This window comes from Galeopterus variegatus, unplaced genomic scaffold (genome assembly GCF_000696425.1).
Source record: "Galeopterus variegatus unplaced genomic scaffold, G_variegatus-3.0.2 Scaffold3800, whole genome shotgun sequence".
Lineage (NCBI taxonomy): Eukaryota > Metazoa > Chordata > Mammalia > Dermoptera > Cynocephalidae > Galeopterus > Galeopterus variegatus.
Window position 1 is genome coordinate 15,477 of NW_007729911.1, and position 20,475 is coordinate 35,951.

Genomic DNA, 20,475 nt, shown 5'->3' on the forward strand with positions numbered 1-20,475 from the left:
ACTGAATCCTAGGTCCTCCACTCAGAATACTCAGGAGGTTGGAATTTGGAGAGAAACCCAGGTCCACAGGAACTGTGTTCTCAGTGGCGACTGTTGTCTCTTCCCTTTCAGGCACTCCTCACCTGCTAGCAAAAACTGCTTGGTCTCAGACCCCACAGAGCAAGTGAACTCCGTTCTTGGCTCAAGCTGACTGAATCCTAGGTCCTCCACTCAGAATACTCAGTTAGGAGGTTGGAATTTGGAGAGAAACCCAGGTCCACAGGAACTGTGTTCTCAGTGGCGACTGTTGTCTCTTCCCTTTCAGGCACTCCTCATCTGCTAGCAAAAACTGCTTGGTCTCAGACCCCACAGAGCAAGTGAACTCCGTTCTTGGCTCAGCGTCCCAGAGACTGCAGATGTGGCTCACTTTGCCCACGTGTGAACTTCAGCCAAGACACCACGACAGGAGCTCTGCCCTCTGAGTCTCCTCTGATGCCTCAATCCTGTCCTGGTCATACCCCACTGGGTTTTGTGAGGCTATTTAGCAAGATAAGTTTACCTCACTGAAGAAAAGGGAAACAGCATGAAAGATAACAATGGCCCCAAAGGAGGAATTTGTGATTGACATGAATGGCGATGTTCCCTTAGGAGCATCATGTATCATCAAAGAAGCAAGCCCCCAGGTCATTTATTTCTCCACCTATTTTCAAGCTATGGAAAGAAGACGTGTTTAAGTTTCCTGTAGTTTCACGCTGGAAGTTGATGCTCCGAGAAAGGAAGCCGTATGTTCTAGCCGTTTTTCTGGAATTCATACCTTAGGAGTCTGGCGCTATCTCCTAAATGGTATTTTTGTTGTCTTTTTGTTCAAGACAGCAAGCTTCTTCCAGGATCAGAACCTCCTGCCAACCTCCCTTGATAAACATCCCACCAGCTTTCTCGGTAGATCAGATGTTTAATAGTTAGCTTAATCATTGTTTATCTAAGTAGCAATTATGACTGCGATGAAATAATATTTCAATTGCAGGGGAAGCATTACAGAGAGCTCCTGAGTAGAATCTACAGGCTGGGAATGGCCGACAGGGCTTCCCATACCAAGAGGAGAGGACCACTCCATCCTGGCTGGCAGTTCTCCGTGTCTGAGATGCCATCATTAGATGCTGCTCCAAAGACCTAAGGGAGATGTGCCCAGGAGAAGCGTATGGTCCCAATCCTTTCCACTGAGGCTCAATGGCCCAGCAAAATATGAAAGTGAGGCCTGTGCTTCTAAAGCGTAACAGTCTAGAGTCGGTGGAGCTCGTGAAACAACCTCACCACCGCAGGAGCAAATCCCAGCAGGTGAGATTCAAGGAAGATGGGAACACTAAGAACCCAAGTGGCCTAGCTGAGGTGGATGTCCGAACTCCTGAAGAGCCAGTTGTGATGAAGAAGATCCCAGCACCCAGGCATCATCACCCTCCCACCTATTCACTCTCTTTCCCCAGGTCCCAAAAGGCAGGGGGCTTTCAAAACATTGCGATCCAAACCTCCCCCAGTCTCAGGAAGCATTTCCCGGTTTTCAAAAGGAAGAAGCTCACAGCCAGCAAGTCCCTGGTGGAAATGCCAACAGCACCTCAAAGTGCCATCCAGGTCAACGGCAACCTCTCTGAACAGGACATTGTGTCTTCTGACCTTGCCTATGTAAGGCTGGCTCAGCATCTTGAGGATGGGCCTCGAAGGGTCAAAGTGTCCCACCCGTTTCTCCCTACGGTGTCCAAGGTGCAAAGCAATGGGCCTGTTAGCATATGCTTGGAAGCAGGGACTTGGAGAGCCTCAGAGAAAGCAACAGCTGCCATTCAGGTCCCAGATGATATTTATCACAGTCCTTCCCAGGAAGCTAGAGAGTCCACTTTCAGCCCAGACAGGTCAGCTGAAAAAACCAACTCTGCACACCCTTTGGTTGACATGTGTCCAGATAATGGGAGAAGGGTGACACCATCAGATTCAGAAAGATCCCCATCCTGCTTAAATGCCACCAGCGGTGCCAACCACATGCCAGGCACAGAGAAACTTAAACCCGAATTGCTTGTTCCCAAAGACATCTCTGATGACAAAGACCCTGGCCCACTGTTATCTCAGTCAAAGGAAATGTGTGTCCCCTCACCTTCACGGACTCACAGCTTGCCCTTGCCAGGTTCCCACAGCCAGCCAGCCCATCCAGGAAGAGCCCCAGACTGTCCTTCATTGAGTAACAATCAGCAGGATCTCGTGTCACTCAAAACTAACAGTGCATCAAAATCTGCCCCCACGTGTCAGGAGCAGATGGCAAAGAACCCTACCCAGTCAGACGCCTGGGAGTTTCAAAACTGTCCAGGAAGTGATCACCTCCCATCCCCTCTTCCAAGGAGTGAGAACAAACTTCAGAGCAACAGGGAGATTAGTGGCATTAATCAAATTCACCTGGCACGGGGTGAACTCTGCGACCTCCAAGGCCGGCTGCAATCTGTGGAGGAATCTCTACACTCGAATCAAGAGAAAATTAAAGTCCTTTTGAATGTAATTCAAGACTTGGAGAAAGCTCGAGCTCTCACGGAGGGGTAAGGTGATTTTTAATTTTTTTCATATTAAAAACTAGTGGATAAAGTCATTTACCAGAACAGGGGCAGAGAAAGAGCATTGGTTTCCGTTAGTAAAATGTCTCCAAAATGTTTCAAGTCCTGTTGTTTCCTCAGATCAAAACCAATGTCTATAAAGTTGGGGTCCAGTTGATAAATGGTGGGGGAAATGATAGCAGGCAGGTACTTCCCCCACCGCATCCTCTTAGTAAGTTACTACATTTGCACAGTATTTTAGTTCTTGGTGTGTTTGTCACAAAGCACTTGATGTGGCCACTAAGTTTATTATTGACGTTTTCCTCTACCAACCATTTTGATGACTTGGGCTGGCTCATCATTGACCAGCTAAGTACGAACTGAAATGAAATCACAATTCAGCAAAGACAAAAAAGTCACAAAATGCTTTCCTGGGTGACTCAGCACTAGGCTGGGGAAGAAAAGGCAATTATTTCTTTAGGTGTGGAATGCTCGTCCACCCAGAAATGTTCTCTAAAGACAGAGAGGAAGCAATGGTTAAAGCTCATCAAAAGGAGTAGGAGAGAGAAGTAATTAAAAGGCATTTGTTGTCAACATTGTCTTATAAAAGAGAGAAACACTGTGATGGTACAAAGAGAAATGCACTGAAGGTCAGGAGTTTTAACAATCTCCCTTCTACTCACATGCGAAATCTCTCATCTCACAGTATTGTCAGCATGAAAAAACCCTCACATTTGGAAGTGTTTATGCATGTATAAAGCCCTCTAAACATATGAGGTCCTATTTGCATGACTTTCTTGTTTCTTTATTTGTAATATTCATGCAACTTTTTTAAAAAATTATTTTTTATTGTAACAGTTAATTGTACATATCTGTGGCATTCAGAGTTGAATATCAATACCTGTGTGCCATATGTGATGCTCACATCAGGATAATTTATATATTCAACATTATACAATGTAATCATTTTCATGGAAGTTTAGAGCATCGTAAATGCAGTGCTGTAGGAACTAAGGGATGAGTCTGTAGAATGTGTGTGTCCTATGTGGCTTTTGCGCATAGATTTATCCAGCAAATGCTCTATCTCGCAGGCGCAACTTTTATCGAACTGGCCAAGATCTCAACAATTGCAGCACCTGCCAGAACACAGCGTGCATCATATACAGGTACCTGGCCACAACTGAGGTCTGCTCTGTAGAGCATGGAAGCCGTGGGGTCCACAGAACACGCTAGTAAACTCTCTTAAACAGAAAGACAGGGGGCCTTTGAATACCTGAGACTTAAAACACAAAGTGCTTAGCTATGAAACGTTAACACCTGGTTCCCAGGGAGGGATTGCTTTATTTCCCACAACCAGGTCTTGAGCAAGCCCTTTCGATGTAACCACCCCTAACGAACCCTAAGTGCAGGGACGTGGTAAGTTCTGTGTGCACTTTGCATCTCATTGCACAATTAGAGAAAATTAGTTGTAGGGTGGGTGTTATGGTCATCAGGGAAGTTAAGCCATTTGGTCCAGGTCACTTAGAGCATTTTCTGAGAACAGAAGGGGCCAGACTCAAGACTCACATCCAGATCTTTCCAGTCCCAAACCTGTGATCTTAATTATTCCACTACACTGCCTCTTCCTCAACAGTAGCTATGCCATGCTGAGCACTTACTACGTGTCAAGAACTGTGCTAAGCACCTTGCATTCATTTCTAAGTACACCATTTTATTCTGGCATGGGGTAAGGTTGCTGCAGTGAAGTGGATTTTTACAAGTGATAAGAGGGAAACATCATACAGTGGTGACAGCACTAAACTTGGAGTCAAAAGACCTGTGTTTTCATCCCCAAATCTGACACCAACCTACTTGACCTGGGCTCACTTTCCTTATCTGTAGAGTGGACACAATTATCCCTATTCAGAGTTGCCATGAAGACCAAATGAGATAAAATATGTGCATGCCTTTTGTAACGGCAAACCTCTGTCCAAATCCAAGGAATTATTACAGTTATTACTGGAAAGATCAATGCCCCCGTAGCTGGAAGCCCACTTTCGGTGGCATGGTAGAAAAGCGGAGAAAAGCGGTCAAAAGCAGTCATTTCAGTTGATAGCTCTAATTTTGTTCAACAAAAGTGTATCGTTTTGCTTTCTCCATTATTTTTCTCTCTCCAATGAGAACAGCAGCTCAGGCCCTGAGCAAACGGAAGCCCGATTTCATTGCCTGCATCTTCTTTTAAAAATTTCTCATTTTCTCTGGTGTAATCCTGAGATTTCATCCCTATAAGGGACTGTGTCCCTAAGAGTCAGGAGGTGCTTATACTTAGGCAGGGTCTTGAGCATTTTCTCATTGAATTTGTCAACTCCTTATACCAAGAAGCCACAGGACCACACCATTTTACCAAATACCAAAGATTCAGGACTGCTTACAGAAAAATGCCTTTCACCTCAAAGTGAAGTCTCCATTCAGAAAAGGGGGTTCTGGAACAGGCGTTCAGCATTGGAAAGTATAAATAGGCAGTCTCATCAATTGCTACCTTTTTGCTCCTTTTTTTCATCTCCTATCTTAAGCAAATTTTCTAATCACTAGGAAGACAAAAATTATTAAATGTCTAGATGACTAGGGAGGACAAGAAACTATTCATCATAAACAAGAAGAATTAATTTGCACGAACCTCCATTTAAATGTTGGGTAGCCTCTCTTCCTTTCAGCAGCTGGATTATGTATTTTCTATTACTTTAAAATTATTTTTTATTTGGCTTATGTAAGTATAAAGGGCAAGTGGTTATTTCCCAATCTACTGTGAATTTCATGCCCTGGCTGTGGGCAAGTCATTTCTGGCTTGAGTTTCCTCATCTGAAAAATGACAGCCTTTAATTAGACAGTCCCTATGGTTCTGACATTCTGTTATTCTAAACTGATTTAAAAGTGACAATATTTGTCCAAACTATGACCTTCCAACAAGTTTGAGAATGTTTGCATTTTTTTAGTACTTACTTCAAACATGCCAAGCAAATATTCTAAATTAAGTTACACCACTGGATGGGTTAGCAAACCTTCCCTTTCCAGAAGATCAGCAATAGTATGCATCTATCCCTCATTACCATTCAAAGCCAGACTGTTCTCCCAGACACTATCTATATCCTTGTATCTAAGTCATTGCAAAGGAATGGGCAATTAATTTGATGAAAGCAAAGAGATCAGAACAACATTCCCATCATAGTAACAGTGGAAAGATGAGAGTTGTCTTTTTTAAAAAACAAAACAAACAAAAAAACAACATTTCAAATGACTTCAAACTTGTGTCCTTGAAAGCCAGATCTTAGAAAGTGATGGATAAGTGATGTGGAATACTCATCCCCAGGCCTTGTTAAGCCGCAGTCTCTCTCCCTGATGATAGATGGGCCCAGTGCACGTCACTCTACATAAAGCACGTGGGTGCATGATGGATTGCCCACAGGGTCTTCTTCTCTGGAGATGCTGCTTTTAAGTTAGCAGCACATAAGGTTTTCTAAGTGGTATTTCCTAGGGCAGTATTGGCCAAAGGCTATGGCTATGCTGTATGCTCCTATTAAGACATGTGGGGTCATCTGGTTCTAACCAAGTCATTCTCTCTGCTCCCTAAGCTTCCTTGGCTCTCCTCTTACCATGGATCACTTGGGTAGAGCCTATCTCAGTGAGGAGCACAGCACCAACACTAATGCCTAAAGACTCCATGAGAGGCTCTCAGGGACTTCCAGGGGATTCCATACACCTGGGAGAAGGAACTGCTTTGAGTTCTGACTGCTGTAGGATCCAAGGAAAGAGGCTGCGAATTGGCTCTATGCCTCAAGCTGGTTCCAGGCTGTTTAGTCCCCAGTCTCTTCTCGCCTCTCCTTAGCATTAATCCTAGGACAAATTACCCAAAGGGTTGAGTGAATGCCACTGGTGGTACCCAAGATTAAATAACATTGAATTACTTAGTGAGAAAGTTGTTCTTTTTCTTTTTTCTTTTCTTTTTTTTTCCTTTTTGTCTTTTTTCGTGTTCGGCAACGGATTCTTTTTTCAAATTTATTTCAATCCTTCTGATTACCTAGGGGAAAAATCTGAGGTTGGTGCTATAACATCTTTAAAACCATTCTATCTCTTGCTTGTCATGTTTCTTTGCAAGCAGAGAGCAAGTCTCAGGTTCATAGCCCTCGGCAAACAACAGTAAATAGCCAGAATGTAGTAATTTTTAATTTTTCTATCAAAGCTTTTAACTTTCAAAGTTAATCCTCTTAAATATTTATTTTAAGTGATGCATGTCTGTATTTTTTAAAGTGATATCGTGTTTTGTATAATTTGTTTTAGCTTTAAAAATGAATTGATTTAGAGGAAAAATGTTAAGTAAATAATTGTGCAGATGGTGTGGGAAATCTCACAAAAACCAAGAAGGTGATGAACAAGGGATTAGAGTTTGAGAAATAGATCCCTAAGGAATCGGCTCCTTTGCCTTTTCTTCCAGGGCATGAGGTCTCAGCAAGCCATGTCCCACCTCTTACCCTCACCCCGTTCTCTGATCCTCCCACAATTATCTCTCTGCACTTTATCTTCACATTCACTGTAAAAAGAGGCTTCTGCCTATTTAATTTTGATTACATGTATCGTGCATTTCTTTTCTGGAGGTAGCTCCCAGAAAAAAATCTGCTTGGTTTAAGTTGTAAAATGCCTCCAATGTTTTAAGAAAAAATAACAGGAGGTCTTTCCCAGAAAAAAATTTTCATCTATCATCCAAGCATATTTCTTAGGGAATGGAAATAAAGAGTAAGCTACAAACTTAACATGTCCAATGGGGGAAGGGAGTGATAGGCCATGTTAGATTAGAAAGGCTCTAGGGAGGAGAAACAGAAGAGCTATTGTTTGTCTGGGGTCTAGCTGGACAATCTGCTCCTCTTCCTGTCCTTAGCCTCTTCCCATCGCTTCCACTGTGCTCATGGACTTTACGTTTATTTCCCTTACCTCTCTTCCTGAGTTCCTGACATGTGTGCGTGCACGTGCACACACACACACACACACGCACACACACGCACACGCACACACACACACACACACAATTTCCAACTGATATCCCAAAACACACTCATTTCCCCCCATAAAACGCACACACACACACACACAATTTCCAACTGATATCCCAAAACACACTCATTTCCCCCCATAAAACTACTTCTCTTCCCACATTTCTTACTTTGCTCAGCACCATTGACCATGAGGTGACCCCCTAAAGAAACCACTGTCCCTCTTGACTGACTCTTCTCCTTCACAACACACATCCAGTCGGTGACGATTCTAACTGCTAAATCCAGCCCCTTCACTCCAACTCCTCCATCTCTGGTTCAGCAAAGGCCCTCATTATTTGTCACTTGAATGCTGATTGGTCTTTTTGCCACAGGTCCCTTTGCCCCATCTCAAGTAGCCTTCTACACAGATTGCTAAATTACACCAGAAAAGTAGAAGCTGAGCATGTCCCTCCCCTGCTACACAATCTTGTCCTGGTTCCTGTTGTTTCCATTAGCTAATATTTCAAGGCACTTTGAACGTGATCCTGAAGCCTTTTTGCCTGCTAGGTCTTCGGCTCCTGTCCAGCCACAGGGACTACTCAGCTGGTAGTTCTGTTGTGCCTCAGAGCCTTTGCATAAGTGCTCTCACTTTCCTGGAATGCTTTTACTGCCCTGCTTTATCTGGACATTTACCAGTCTTGCCAAGAAGTCCAGTTCTCTGGACAACCTAATACTCATTCCCAAGAAAGACCCCCATGGCATGCACATTCTTCTGCTATACCATGGATCCTATTGCCTCGTAATGCAGCATTTATGAGTTTTTTTCCTTCAGCAGATGACTATTGTCTCAAAGTCATGGGGCGGTATCTAATACATAGCTGGTGCTCAATAGATGGAAATAGAATGAAAAATGATGGAGGGCTTGAGACAGCTGTTTAGACCACCCAAAAGTAAAGTCATTGTTATCATTTGGGTGTACCCCCAACCTTGGGTGGGGAAATGGAGGGTCTTAATTAATCAAACGATCTTATTAGGGAAGGAAGGCTTCTATATAGCAGGTCCTCAGTAGATCCTTTGGAAGTGAGTCAAATAATGAATGAATGTAGTACACGGATTGTCAATTTGAAAACACCAGGAACAAGACAGAACCTAATCAAATCTTCCTTGGATGACTCAGAATGCACACTGCACTTTCACAGAACACTGAGATCCTTGTAGTTGCTCATGTCCACCCAATACTACTGCCTAGTACTTCTGTACCAGCTGTGGTGGGGAAGGCAAAGTTTGACTGTGGAGCAGCACAAAACTCCCTCCAGACTAAAATATCTCACTTCTATGAAACCGCCCCAATGATGTCTTTGGGAAGGGGAATTAAAGCATCAGACCTGCAGGTTCTCTTGGTAACACATCAAAAACCAGATTGGTAGACAGAACAATGCCTGAGATATGCACATCCTGACTCCTGGACTCTGTGAATATGTGACTTTATATAGCAAAAGAGACTTTGCAGATGTGATTAAGGTTTTGAGATGGTAAGACCAATCACAAGCATCCTTACAAGGGAAAGAGAGAGATGTGATGGAAGAGGCAGAGGTCTGCGATGTGCTCACAAGCCGAGGAATGTGGGCAGCCCCCAAAACCTGGCAAAGGCAAGGGACGTGTTGTCTTGTAGAACCTCCAAAAGGAACACAGCTCTGCTGATGCTTTGATCTACAGTTCTGGAGGACTTCTAACCACCAGAACTGTAAGAGTAAAGTTCATGTTATCTTAAGCCACTAAATTTGTAATAATTTGTGTTGGGAACAACAGGAAACTAGTACACTCAGATTAAACCTCTATAATTTATAAACTACTCACATGTAATTGGAGCTTATTTTATTTGGCTTTATTTGATAATTTTTACAACTACCACAGTTGAGGGCGTGGATCTGTTGGGATGAAATGTAAGGGAAATACGAAGAGAGCTACCACTTACTGAATATCTGTTATTTACTAATCATTTTAAATACCTTTTGCTTTCACACTTAATCCTCACAACTATACGAGAGAGATTAAAATGCCCTAGTTTTACAGATAAGGAAACCGAGGCTCAAGGAGGGTCAGGCACTTGCACAATTATTCTGGAACAAATAACTGGAATGGTGACGTCAGAACGCAGTAATGTCTTCCTGCAAGCCAGATCCCACAGCATGCAGCATGCAGAGGCAGACTCATTTGATAGATGTTAGAGCTCAGAGAAATGTTATATCATCACTGAGTTCTACTCAGCCAAGGGTATCATGAGGGTTTGTGTTGAAGATGAAGGATCTAAACATTGTTCTCAAAGTGTGAGCATGGCCTATCTGTATCAGAATCACCTGGGTCTCTGTTAATATTGGTTGCTGTGCTTTACCCCTAAACCTGCTGGATTGGAGAATGGGAATCTGCAATTTGCAACAAGCTCCCTGGGAACGTCCAATCCCAATGAAGCTTGAGGAACATTGAACTAGGTAAAATCAGGGTCATGAAAGGACGTGATGAGAGTTGACTTACTAGAAACTTTTGTGACAACTGGTCCATGAACAGAAAATTCTTTCTTATAAAATAGCTCAGAAACTAGCTTTTGTTTAAATGCATCCTTGGAAAAATGACTAACCTTTTTGCTTAGATTTGATTTTAGGGTTATTTGCTCATATATAGAACTAATTATATAGGTAGGGTGCAGGTGAGAATGGAGGCAAGGGAAGGGAAAGAGGAAAGAGAGGGAGCTTGATCATAGAGTAAGTGGATTTTCTGATGCCTCCTGTTCCCAATGAGAAGAGAAAATGAATCTCTCTCGGGCTTGCATTGCGCATTGCTTAGGGGATTCGTCTGTAGCCTTTTGTTCCTCCCACATCTCCCAGCTCCTTGGACCTCCGCTGAAATAAGGAACTAATTGGCAATCCATGCAGGAGTTTCTCTTCCAATTAAGGTTAAGAATAATTAAAGGCCAATACTGGTCCCCGGCCAAGAGTGCAGATGCTAAGAACTGCCCTCTAGTGAGTCCTGTAGGATCAACTGCAGACACTGACAGGGGTGGGTGTGACAAGGGCTGTCCACCGCCACCACACCTCCCTTCAGGAGAGGAATTAGTCACCCCACGCTCATGCGCCGAGGACTGTGCATGAATCCTCCACCACCATCCTCTCACTTCCCCAAACTCCACAGACCATGCCCTGCTTTTTCATCATTACTGACACTTTCACTGTAAAATCCTCCTGAACCAGAGAACTTCTGGATAGCGAAAAGGTGATTTGCTGCAAGTCTCCCTTTGTACCTAGCAAGCAGCATTCCTGTTCCTGGTGTGTCCCTGTCACGGCTTTGATATTCAGTGCATATGACAAGGAGACTCTCTGGAACACAGCCGTGTACCCTGCAGGAGGAAAGCAAGGGCTTCACCTTACTGAGGAGAAAGGCTCCGGAGAGCTATTCAAGCCACCTTGGCCACATGGCTGGTGGCACTGACAGCCCTTTCTTGAGTTTCCTTCTATAGCTAAGCTATTTGGCTACTAGGCTTTGGCCTTGCCTGCTACTTAAAGCTGATACCTAACCAGACAAAAAGGCGTTTTTCTAGAAATGCAATATACACTCAGTCCTATGGGTTTAGCAAGCAACTTTCACTTAAATTATTTAGTATTTCCTTTCGTCTGCTGCTGACACTCTCCCAGCGTAGAGCCAGGTGAACTGTGAGACCTTTGTCTTCCAGCCACAGTCCTTTCTCTGGCTAGCAAGCCAGCAATGAAGTTCACAGTGAAAAATATTTAGAAGGCAGGTAGCAGATCTGTTCATTCTAGTAATCACAGATGCATTTGCAGCAGCAGTCAAATTCCAGTAGGGACTGAGCAACACTTTGTCAAATGCTGGAATGTGAACGTCATCATAGTACATCCAGAGTCCCCCAAACAATCAACAAACATGGCTTCAATTGTCTCTTTGGGAAACAGCCTTAAACTCTGCGGTACATCAAAAATTTTTCTGAGCCCCAACTGGTTGATACCCAAGACATTTGTCTCTATTCTCTGCTTCCCTCAGGTGGCTTTATCTCTTTCTTCTTTTCCTCCCTAGAGTATAGGGGAAAGAAGTAGGATTTACAGCATCAGCAATTTATCTGCAATAAAAAAATGAAATCCATTTTAATGCATTAATAGCTAAAGAGGCTGAAGCATGCCATAAATACAAAATCAAGCAATTTGAGTATTTCGCAGGAACAGCAAATGAATGGCTGCTGGCACAGAGGTCACAGCTGACCACAGATTGATCCAATTTTTATTTCTCCATCAACTTAATGTAATAATCGTTACCATTTGTTGGGCCAGGCACTGTGCCAGGCATTTTACTAAACACTGTTCATACATCATCTCATTTCAGACTCTCAACAACCCTAAGATGTGGATAGGATTATTATTCCCATTTTACACATGAGGAAACTGAGACTGAAAGAGGTTAAGTGATTTGTCCAAGATCCAGTGGAACCAGGGCTCAAACTTAGGTCCTACTTTCAGGAGATTTTCCTATCCCTTCTCTTTCTTTTGGACCTTGCATCATCAGTGTACACGCGGGTTAAATTTCTCTGAGATGATCTACCCTTTCCGAGGGCTTAACACGCAGACCTTCTTGTCACAGAGCCACAGAACCTAGGATATAGATTTCTTCCAAAGATAGCTTTCCACAGTGAAGATTTCTGCAGCTTGCTCCTGCTTATTTATGTGCCAAGAAGAGAACTTGGGATTCTCTGAGGACCTAGCAAATAAATGCCATAGGAGAGGGGGTGCACTTGCCAATTTGAAATGGCTGCAAGTTGTGAACCTCAAAATTATACCCTATAAATAATGAGCAAACTGGTTATCGGAGAAAGTTTTAGGAAAAATATCCCTTCTAGGCTGGGTGGGGAAAAACATACAAACTAAAACTACTTTCCCAGACTGTAATTCTTCCCCAAAGACACTTTCCAAAGTGGTGTGATTTATCCAAGTGGACAGGAACCAAACTAGCCTCACTGTACCCATCGATCCCTGCAGCTACTTCTTTAGAAAAGAAAGTTGCAGGAGGTCAATAAATCTGTGGTGCACCTGGGTTGTGTGAAGAGAGGGACCATGGAAATGCTCCAACGAGAGATGAAGAGGAGGAGAGGAATTTGGAAGATGCTTCATCTTCAGGGAGACACCATGAATCTTTCATTTCTCAGCTAACTTGCTTAGAGTGTATGGTTGATGGCAGTGGCTTGTCAGCCTTTCTCTTTATAAAAGAGGAAGAGCTCACCTGCCGAAGAAGGAAGTACAAAGGGCCCAGTGGAAACTTCAACACCCTACACCAGACCCAAGATCACTAAGCTCAAATATTATCTTAAATAGGCTGCCTCCTAAGGGGGTGGACATCATCACTGGGTATGCAGCCTCCCTATCAAGGCTACCTGAATTCTAGAAAAACTATTGCAGAGTAAAATGGGCCATAAAGAGTCCTCATTTAGCCCAGTGCCACGTTAGGTCTGGTTCCACAGGGGACTGTGAATCATTGGGGAACACCAAGCCTTAGTCCCCACTTGCAGAGTAAAATGGGCCATAAAGAGTCCTCATTTAGCCCAGTGCCACATTAGGTCTGGTTCCACAGGGGACTGTGAATCATTGGGGAACACCAAGCCTTAGTCCCCACTTCCACACACATTTTGCAATCAGGATTTCACACAGATACAAAATGCACAAGCTTGTGCACAAGCTTTGGGGATAGACAGTCTTGGCCCTCTTTGCCTCAGTTTCCTCATTTGTGAAATGAAGATAATATTTATCTTATGGGCCTATGAAAATTACATGAGAGATGGAATGTAAAGTTGTAATATAGTGTCTTGAATATAGAGTTCACTCCATAAATGATAGTAATTCTTTTTATCATAATTTTGACTGCCCATTTAAATTACCGTCTAATCTAATCCTAACCTAGCATGGTCCAGGTACTCTCTAGTTGCTTCTCCTTAGAAAAAGATCCTAGAAGGAGTCAAGCCCTTGGCTGAAAAATTGATCTCTCTTTGGACAGGAAGAACAGAGGACTAGGAGTCAGGAAATTAGGTGCTACAGACTGAATGTCTGTGCTCCCCCCAAATTTATATGTTAAATCCTAATGCCCAAGGTAATGATATTTAGAGTTGGTATCTTTGGGAGGTGATTAGGTCATGAGGATGAAGCCCTCATGAATGGGATTCATGCCCTAATAAGAGACCCCAGAGAGGTTCCTTGACCTTTCTGCCATGGGAGGACATAGCAAGAAGATGGCCATCTATGAACCAGAAAGCAGGCCCTCACCAGACACTGAATCTGCCCTGCTCTTGGACTTCCCAGCCTCCAGAACTGTGAGAAATAAATTTCTGTTGCTTATAAGCCACCTGACCTATGGTATGTTGTTAATAGCAGCCTGAATGGACTAAGACACCAGGTTTAGATTCTGTTTGTAACTCATGGTGTGACTTCCCTTTGCCAACTTGCTGGTCTAGTAAATGGGCACAGCCACCTTCCCATCTTCCTGGGCTATCCTGAGGATAAAATAAAAACACAGATCTGAAGGGTTCTGCAAATTTGAAAGTGTTATATAAAAGTAAGAGGTTTGTTTTATCTGTTTGTTGGTTTCTATATAAACTTTCACCTCCTTTTGGCTCAACCAGCTTCAGTTTGCCCAGCTAAGATCCTGGCATCCATAACCTAGCTTTGTTGTTTGCTTATGTATTTACGTATTTACCTGTTTTTTGCTATCTGCTCCTCACTATTTCTTTTTCCAGATAAGCCATGACTTAAGGCTCTCGCTGCTTCCAATTACCTAGAAAAACATCCTCTGCTTTTTACCTACCATGATGGCTAGAGCATTGATCTGTCAGTTAGATTAGTGAGGTGCCCTCAAGAGGGAATCCTGGAAGTTCTTGTCCATTCGCAGTTTATACACAGCTCACTTTCTGAATGCAATGTGGCACTGTGCTCAGACATCTCCTTGGATATGACAGGCTCTAGGGCTTCCCAGAGAGTGAAATGGGCATCCCTGAACCATAGGTCCCGTGTCCCATTCATCCTCAGGGGGACTAACCCCACACACCTTGAATGCTCCAGACTATCTCAGTGGCTCCAGTCTGGAACCCTGCATTGCAACAATTTCTTGACTACTATTTGCCTCACTCACCCCCCCAACTCTGAGAGCCAGGGTTCTGCATAGCTTAGCACTTGTCCTCCGTCTTGCGATCCTGCATGGAATATAGTGTATGGAATATAGAGTGTGTATGGAATATAGATGGTGGAGAGAGGGTAAGAGTGAGAAGGTAGGAAGGGTAAGTAGAAGGAGAGGAGGGGAGGGGAGATTGGAAAGGTTACTGGTGTTCTACCTCGATACCTGGGCTGACACCAAAGCAGAGTCCCTTTCCAGAATCTACAAATGACCTTCTGCTAAGATTTTACTTGAATTCTCACCAAGCTGGCAAGTTATTCCTCTTTTCAAGGGGTTGCTGAACATGGTTTGGGGTGGCTAAGTATAAAGTTGAGGGGCATCTCCTCTTTTCCACCCAGCCTCAAAATGAAAAGTGGATAAGAGGGAGGGCACTGTCCCTTCCCAATTGATAAGGCAGCTGCCACCAAAGCAAAATATACTCCTTTTCCTCCCCTCTGAACTAAACAGTAGTTTGTCAAACGGATGAATAAGAAACGTGACAATTTTCTTTTGTTAATAAATTGCTTTGGCCTAAAAAATACTAATCAGTTTCTTTCCAAAGCACACACACTTCTCTATACTCTGCTATTTGCCTGGCCTTGAAAAGAAAGTCACTTTCAATCCCCTTTAACTTGTCAAGACCAGTGGGGGCAGTCACTAGAGGGGGGTGGGAGCTCCCTAAATCCCAGTGATTATAATGGAACCTTGCTGTGTTTCCATAGAAACATAAAGAGTGTATTCTTCCCTGGATGTACATAGAGGGGCGGGGTGCAGAGCAGTGCTGTTGGCGAGGTGTACAATTACTGATGGTGAAGGACTGAAGGTATAAGTGCGGAGGTGAGCCATTCAGTCCCTAAGACAGAAAGACAAAGGACTTAGCGAAGAAGAGCAGAGTGGGAGAGACTGTGTCCCGTGTGAGGTGATTTCAGCTGTTGCTGTGTCCCCATTTGCACACTACCCAGCGAGGAGGTTAGTAAACCCCCCACGTTCAACTGAGTCGTAGAAACAGAAGAAACTTGCCCAGATTGACTCAGCCAGTGAGTGGTGCAGCCCCAGTTCAAACCCAGGAGTGTTTAACTCAAAAGACCTTGCTCCTTTCTCTCTATCAGACTACACTTTAAGTTGTGACTGTGAGACAGAGTTTATGTTCTGTCTCCTGGCTCTTTCGTACCCAAGCCTGCCAGTTCTGGGACATTGTAGAATCAGCCACAGCATTATACTTGCTAATAGGTATTAGGATGCTTGTAAATCTTGACAAACTCAGCTGGTGTGTTGTTGTTGCTTGTATGTTTGAATTAAGAAGTCAGAGAAGTTCCACGTGTAAGGAGAGGAGGGCAGCTGGTGTGTGTGTCATACAATGTGGTGGAAGCATATGAATGAAGAACTGGACAGTAGGAGCAGTTGAGAGAAATAAGAAACATATTTTGAAAGCAATTGTTAGTTTAATCACCTGTCTCATACACTGGGAAGTAAGATCCACAGCGACAGTATCCAGATCTGTCTAGGTCACTACTGTGTCCTTGGGACCTAGCACAGTGTAAGGCTGGAGCAGAATGGATGGGTGGGTGGGTGGACGGATTGATGGAATGTTCTATACCAGATAGCTCTGGAAAATCCTAGAATGAACAGGGAGTACCCACTCTTCTGGGATCCACCTGGTACTCTACAATGAAGACTGTTTTTCTGACACAGTAGGAAGGGCAGGGCAATTTGAGGAGCTAGGAGAACTGTGAATATTGATATTCCCTATCTGTGAACCATGCGTGTTCCCAGTGTTAGAGAGGGTGAGAATCAGAGCTTGCAACTCAACACTTTAAATTCCTTCCTTGGTGCAATGCAGAGGTTGCTGGAGATAACTCTTTCCCAGACTCTGAATCCACCTCCTTAAGTTTCTGCTGGGGAGAATGTGGTACAGACAGAAACCCACTCTACCCCTAGAAACAAACAGGAGTACAGTTCTGTATAGTGCATCCTAGAAGCCTAAGACTCAGTGTGTGAGTCTGTGGATGCCTCTGCCCACTGACTTGGCAAATCCTGGGCTTTGGCCAGAAGTTATTTTGGCTAATAGCTATTTAGGTTGGCTAGCATCTACTGAGGACAAAGTCACTGAACCAGTAGTTCCAGGCAGCCAGGGAAAGTATCTGTCTGTCTACCATTCTTTCCCCAGCACCTAGGACAGGGCCTGGCACATGAAAGATGCTCAATAAATGTTTGTTGAAAGACTGGCTGAATACGTGGTTCCTACTCTGTGCTGCATGTTGTACATGCCCATGTAATTTAAACTTCACCAAGATCCTATGAGTAGGTACCATGCTTATTTTGCAGATGAGGACACTGCAGCTTGGAAAAGGAAAATGACTTCCCCAAGATCTCATAGTTAATCAGTTGTGGAGCTCTACTTTGAAAAACACAGCCTGCATCTCATGCATTATATAGGTCACCTGGCCAGGATTATATCCCTATAGAGAAGACCAGAGAGGAACAGAAAGAGAAAGGATGTATGTGGAGAGGGAAATCTGGGTGAAGCTTATCAAAAATACAGAAACAAAACAATTGGACATCCATCCCAATGTTCCCTGGGAAATGACTCCTCATCAGTCTGGCTACAAAACAGGCCACCTCGCCCTCTGACCCTTTTAGCCCTTCCTCTTCCATCTCAGAATGTTCAGTGACAAGGCACTGTCAGGGGCTTCATTAGTCATGCATGGCAATTGTGATTTGCCTTTTCAGCAGCATTAACTCAGATCCTGGGCTCTGAGAGGAGACATGGGGATAGTAGACAAGGACAGGTGTCCCTTTAATGATAGCCATCTCTCAGCTCTTGCTGGGCTTAAAGGTTTTAGCCAGTCATGCCACATCACAAACCAACGTGGGGTCTCTCATCTTCCATATGCAACATTTCATTTCCTCTTGGATAACCGAGGAGAGTGCACTGTTTTCATAACCCCATGTATTAGTCTATTTCTGTTGCTTATAACAGAATACCTGAAACTGGGTAATTTATTAAAAAATGGAATTTATTTCTTACAGTTTTAGAGGCTGGGAAGTTAACAGTCAAGGGGGTACATCTGGTGAGGACCTGCTTCTGGGTGGCAATGCAGGATCCTGTGGTGACTAGGGTATCACATAGACAGAATGGCAAGAGCAAGATAGCTAACCTTCTTACTCACTCTCCTTATAAAGCCATCAGAACCGCACCCATGACAACCCATTAAACCATCAATCCATTACTCCATGAATGGATTATCCATTCACCAGGGCATAGTCCTCATGATCCGATCACCTCCTAAAGGCCCCACCTTCTGCCACCATATTGGGAGTTCAGTTCCTACATGAGCTTGGGAGACATTCAAACCACGGCACACATATTTCCTCCACTGTCCATATTCCCATGCTGGCTCCTCATCCTTAGGCATCCGGAGAGCCCTGGTATAATACCAGGTAACAAACACATCTAAATGCTTAAGAGCCTTCTTACAAGCATCCTCGTACTGAAAACTCCTCCAAAGTAAATCTCCTAGGGAGGAGAGTGGACAATTACAGAGAGAGGGAGCCCTTACATAACCTACAGGGATGTCTAACAGGATTCCTTCTTTCCAGCCCTGCTCTCTGGGTTCTGTGGAGGCTGAGCCAGAGTGACAAGGCAGGCTGAGAGTCCCTGGGGCCTGCTGGCATGAATCCAGGCACACGGAGGTCGCCTCACAGGCCAGGGCTTCTGCTCTGACTCCCAGCTCCCTCCACCTTTGGGAACCCTGATTTCTGATGGCTTCAAGTCTATCTCACAGACCGTTATGGTAATCAAGACAATACCATGGATTCTTTACAAGAATGATACAAAAACACATAAATAAAATAGAAAAAAATGAATATTAGGAAATTTCCATCAAAAGAGGAGTATTTAAATACAAGTGTACTGAGGAACACTATGAGGTAGTCTTTTATGTAAAACCCTCCAAGATATTTGTTAAATTGAGAAGCAATTCAAAGAACAAGGCATAATATATTAATAGAAATAATGTTAATGATGATCAAAATAACAGTAACAGGAGCTAACACACGCGGAGGGGCTTGCTGCATGCCAAGTATTGCTCTGAGCACTTCATTTATATTATCTCATCTTACACACATTAATTCCAAAGGAAACTTGAGATAGGTGCTACTATTATCCTCATTTTACAGAAGGAGCTCACTTTTATTGTATATCCCTCTGTATTATTTAAATCTTTTATAATGAAGCAATTTTTCTGTATAACATATGCAAAAAAACCCAATGAACAATTAGGAGCTTCAAATAAATGTGCATTAAATAAGTGTAAGAGAGAGACCGGAGCCAGTATTTGCCGAACACCTACCATCAGGCTGCCATGTTACATGTCTCATTAAGTAACAACATCCCTGTGAGAAAGGCACCCACAAGGTGACAATTCAATCAATGAGGAATCAGAGGTTCAGAGAAGTAGAATAACTTTCCCAAGGTCACACAGCCAGTAGGTACTTAAGGATCTGGGACTTGATCCCAAAGCCCATGTTCCTCCATGTCAGTGGGCGCTTGGTGATCAGTCTGTGCTGATTTGAATTTACTTTCCTTCCTTCCTCTCTGTGTTTTTCAGTGTAGAGTATGATTTTCGGCAGCAGGAAGGCAGATTCCACGAAGTTCTGCAGAGTTTGGAGGAAGCAGAACCAGTTGAGGAGGCATCTCCGCCACCAAAGTCCCCAGCAGAGCCCCCAGCCCCTGAGAAACAGGACTTAAGGCGGAAAACCAAGAAGGTGAAAAAGAAATGCTTCTGGTGGATCTGAGCCCATGGGACCATCTCCTCCACCCTCCCCACGTGCCTCCCTGAGATGGGGGAACCACTGCCCGCAAGGCCTTCACTGCTCTTTTGCAATGGCCCCAGGCTGTCAACAGGAGAGCCTAGGGGCTAGTTTAGCTGCCACTGGACACCTGATCATCAACCTTACCTGAGTGTGTGCCACTGCTTGCTAAGGACTTCATGGACACTAGAGTGACCACTTGCCGAGTTCCCTGTCACACATGGCCAGGCCTCATCCTGGTTTGCGAGTCCAAATTCCTACCATGAGCAAAACCCCTACTATACTTTCCAGCACCTCCCTGATGCTAAGCACATCTTTCCCATCCTGGGTTCATCAACCCAAAAGAAAAAATAAAAGCGTTGTGCAGAGTAGAAAGACAGAGGAGGCTTATAAGCAGATACCCCAGAAAAAGATTGGATAAATAAACTGGCAGTTTTCTAAGATATCAGCATACATAAGCACAACAGAAGTGGACAGGGTATGAAAATGCGAGATCACCCTGGTGCATTGGGGTCATTTTCGTGTTTAATTAGCCCCCTGATTCCAAATCAAAAATCTGTCATCTCACGCTGTGTGGGCCTTACAGTCTGTGGCAGGGTACGGTCACCCCAGGGCATTAGGAACTTGTTCCAGTTCCTGTGCAACTGGAATTCACAGAGGGGTTTTGTCAGCAGTGGTAACTGTTCCAGGGCCCACGTGTGGCAGTCCTGTGCAACTGGAATTCACAGAGGGGTTTTGTCAGCAGTGGTAACTGTTCCAGGGCCCACCCTAAACCATCATGCCTCCCTGCCTGCGGCCTGAGATCACCTGGCCAATGGGTGGAACCATATTCCTATGGTTTAGGTTTGAACTTTAAGATTCCACAGTTATTTCACCCAGCAGCCTGTCAGTTACGTCTTATCAGTAACATAAATAAGGCT

At 44.0% G+C, this 20,475-nt stretch overlaps 1 protein-coding gene across 1 annotated transcript; it reads left to right on the forward strand.

Annotated features, from left to right (window-relative positions):
* Nucleotides 1–336: 336 nt before the first annotated feature.
* FAM196B (family with sequence similarity 196, member B) lies at nucleotides 337–20,067 on the forward strand. The gene is made up of 3 exons (XM_008586009.1): nucleotides 337–2,552; nucleotides 3,638–3,712; nucleotides 19,354–20,067. The coding sequence occupies exons 1-3, from the start codon at nucleotides 1,207–1,209 to the stop codon at nucleotides 19,538–19,540; spliced, it is 1,608 nt and encodes a 535-aa protein (XP_008584231.1). The 5' UTR covers nucleotides 337–1,206; the 3' UTR covers nucleotides 19,541–20,067.
* The last annotated feature ends 408 nt before the right edge of the window (nucleotides 20,068–20,475 follow it).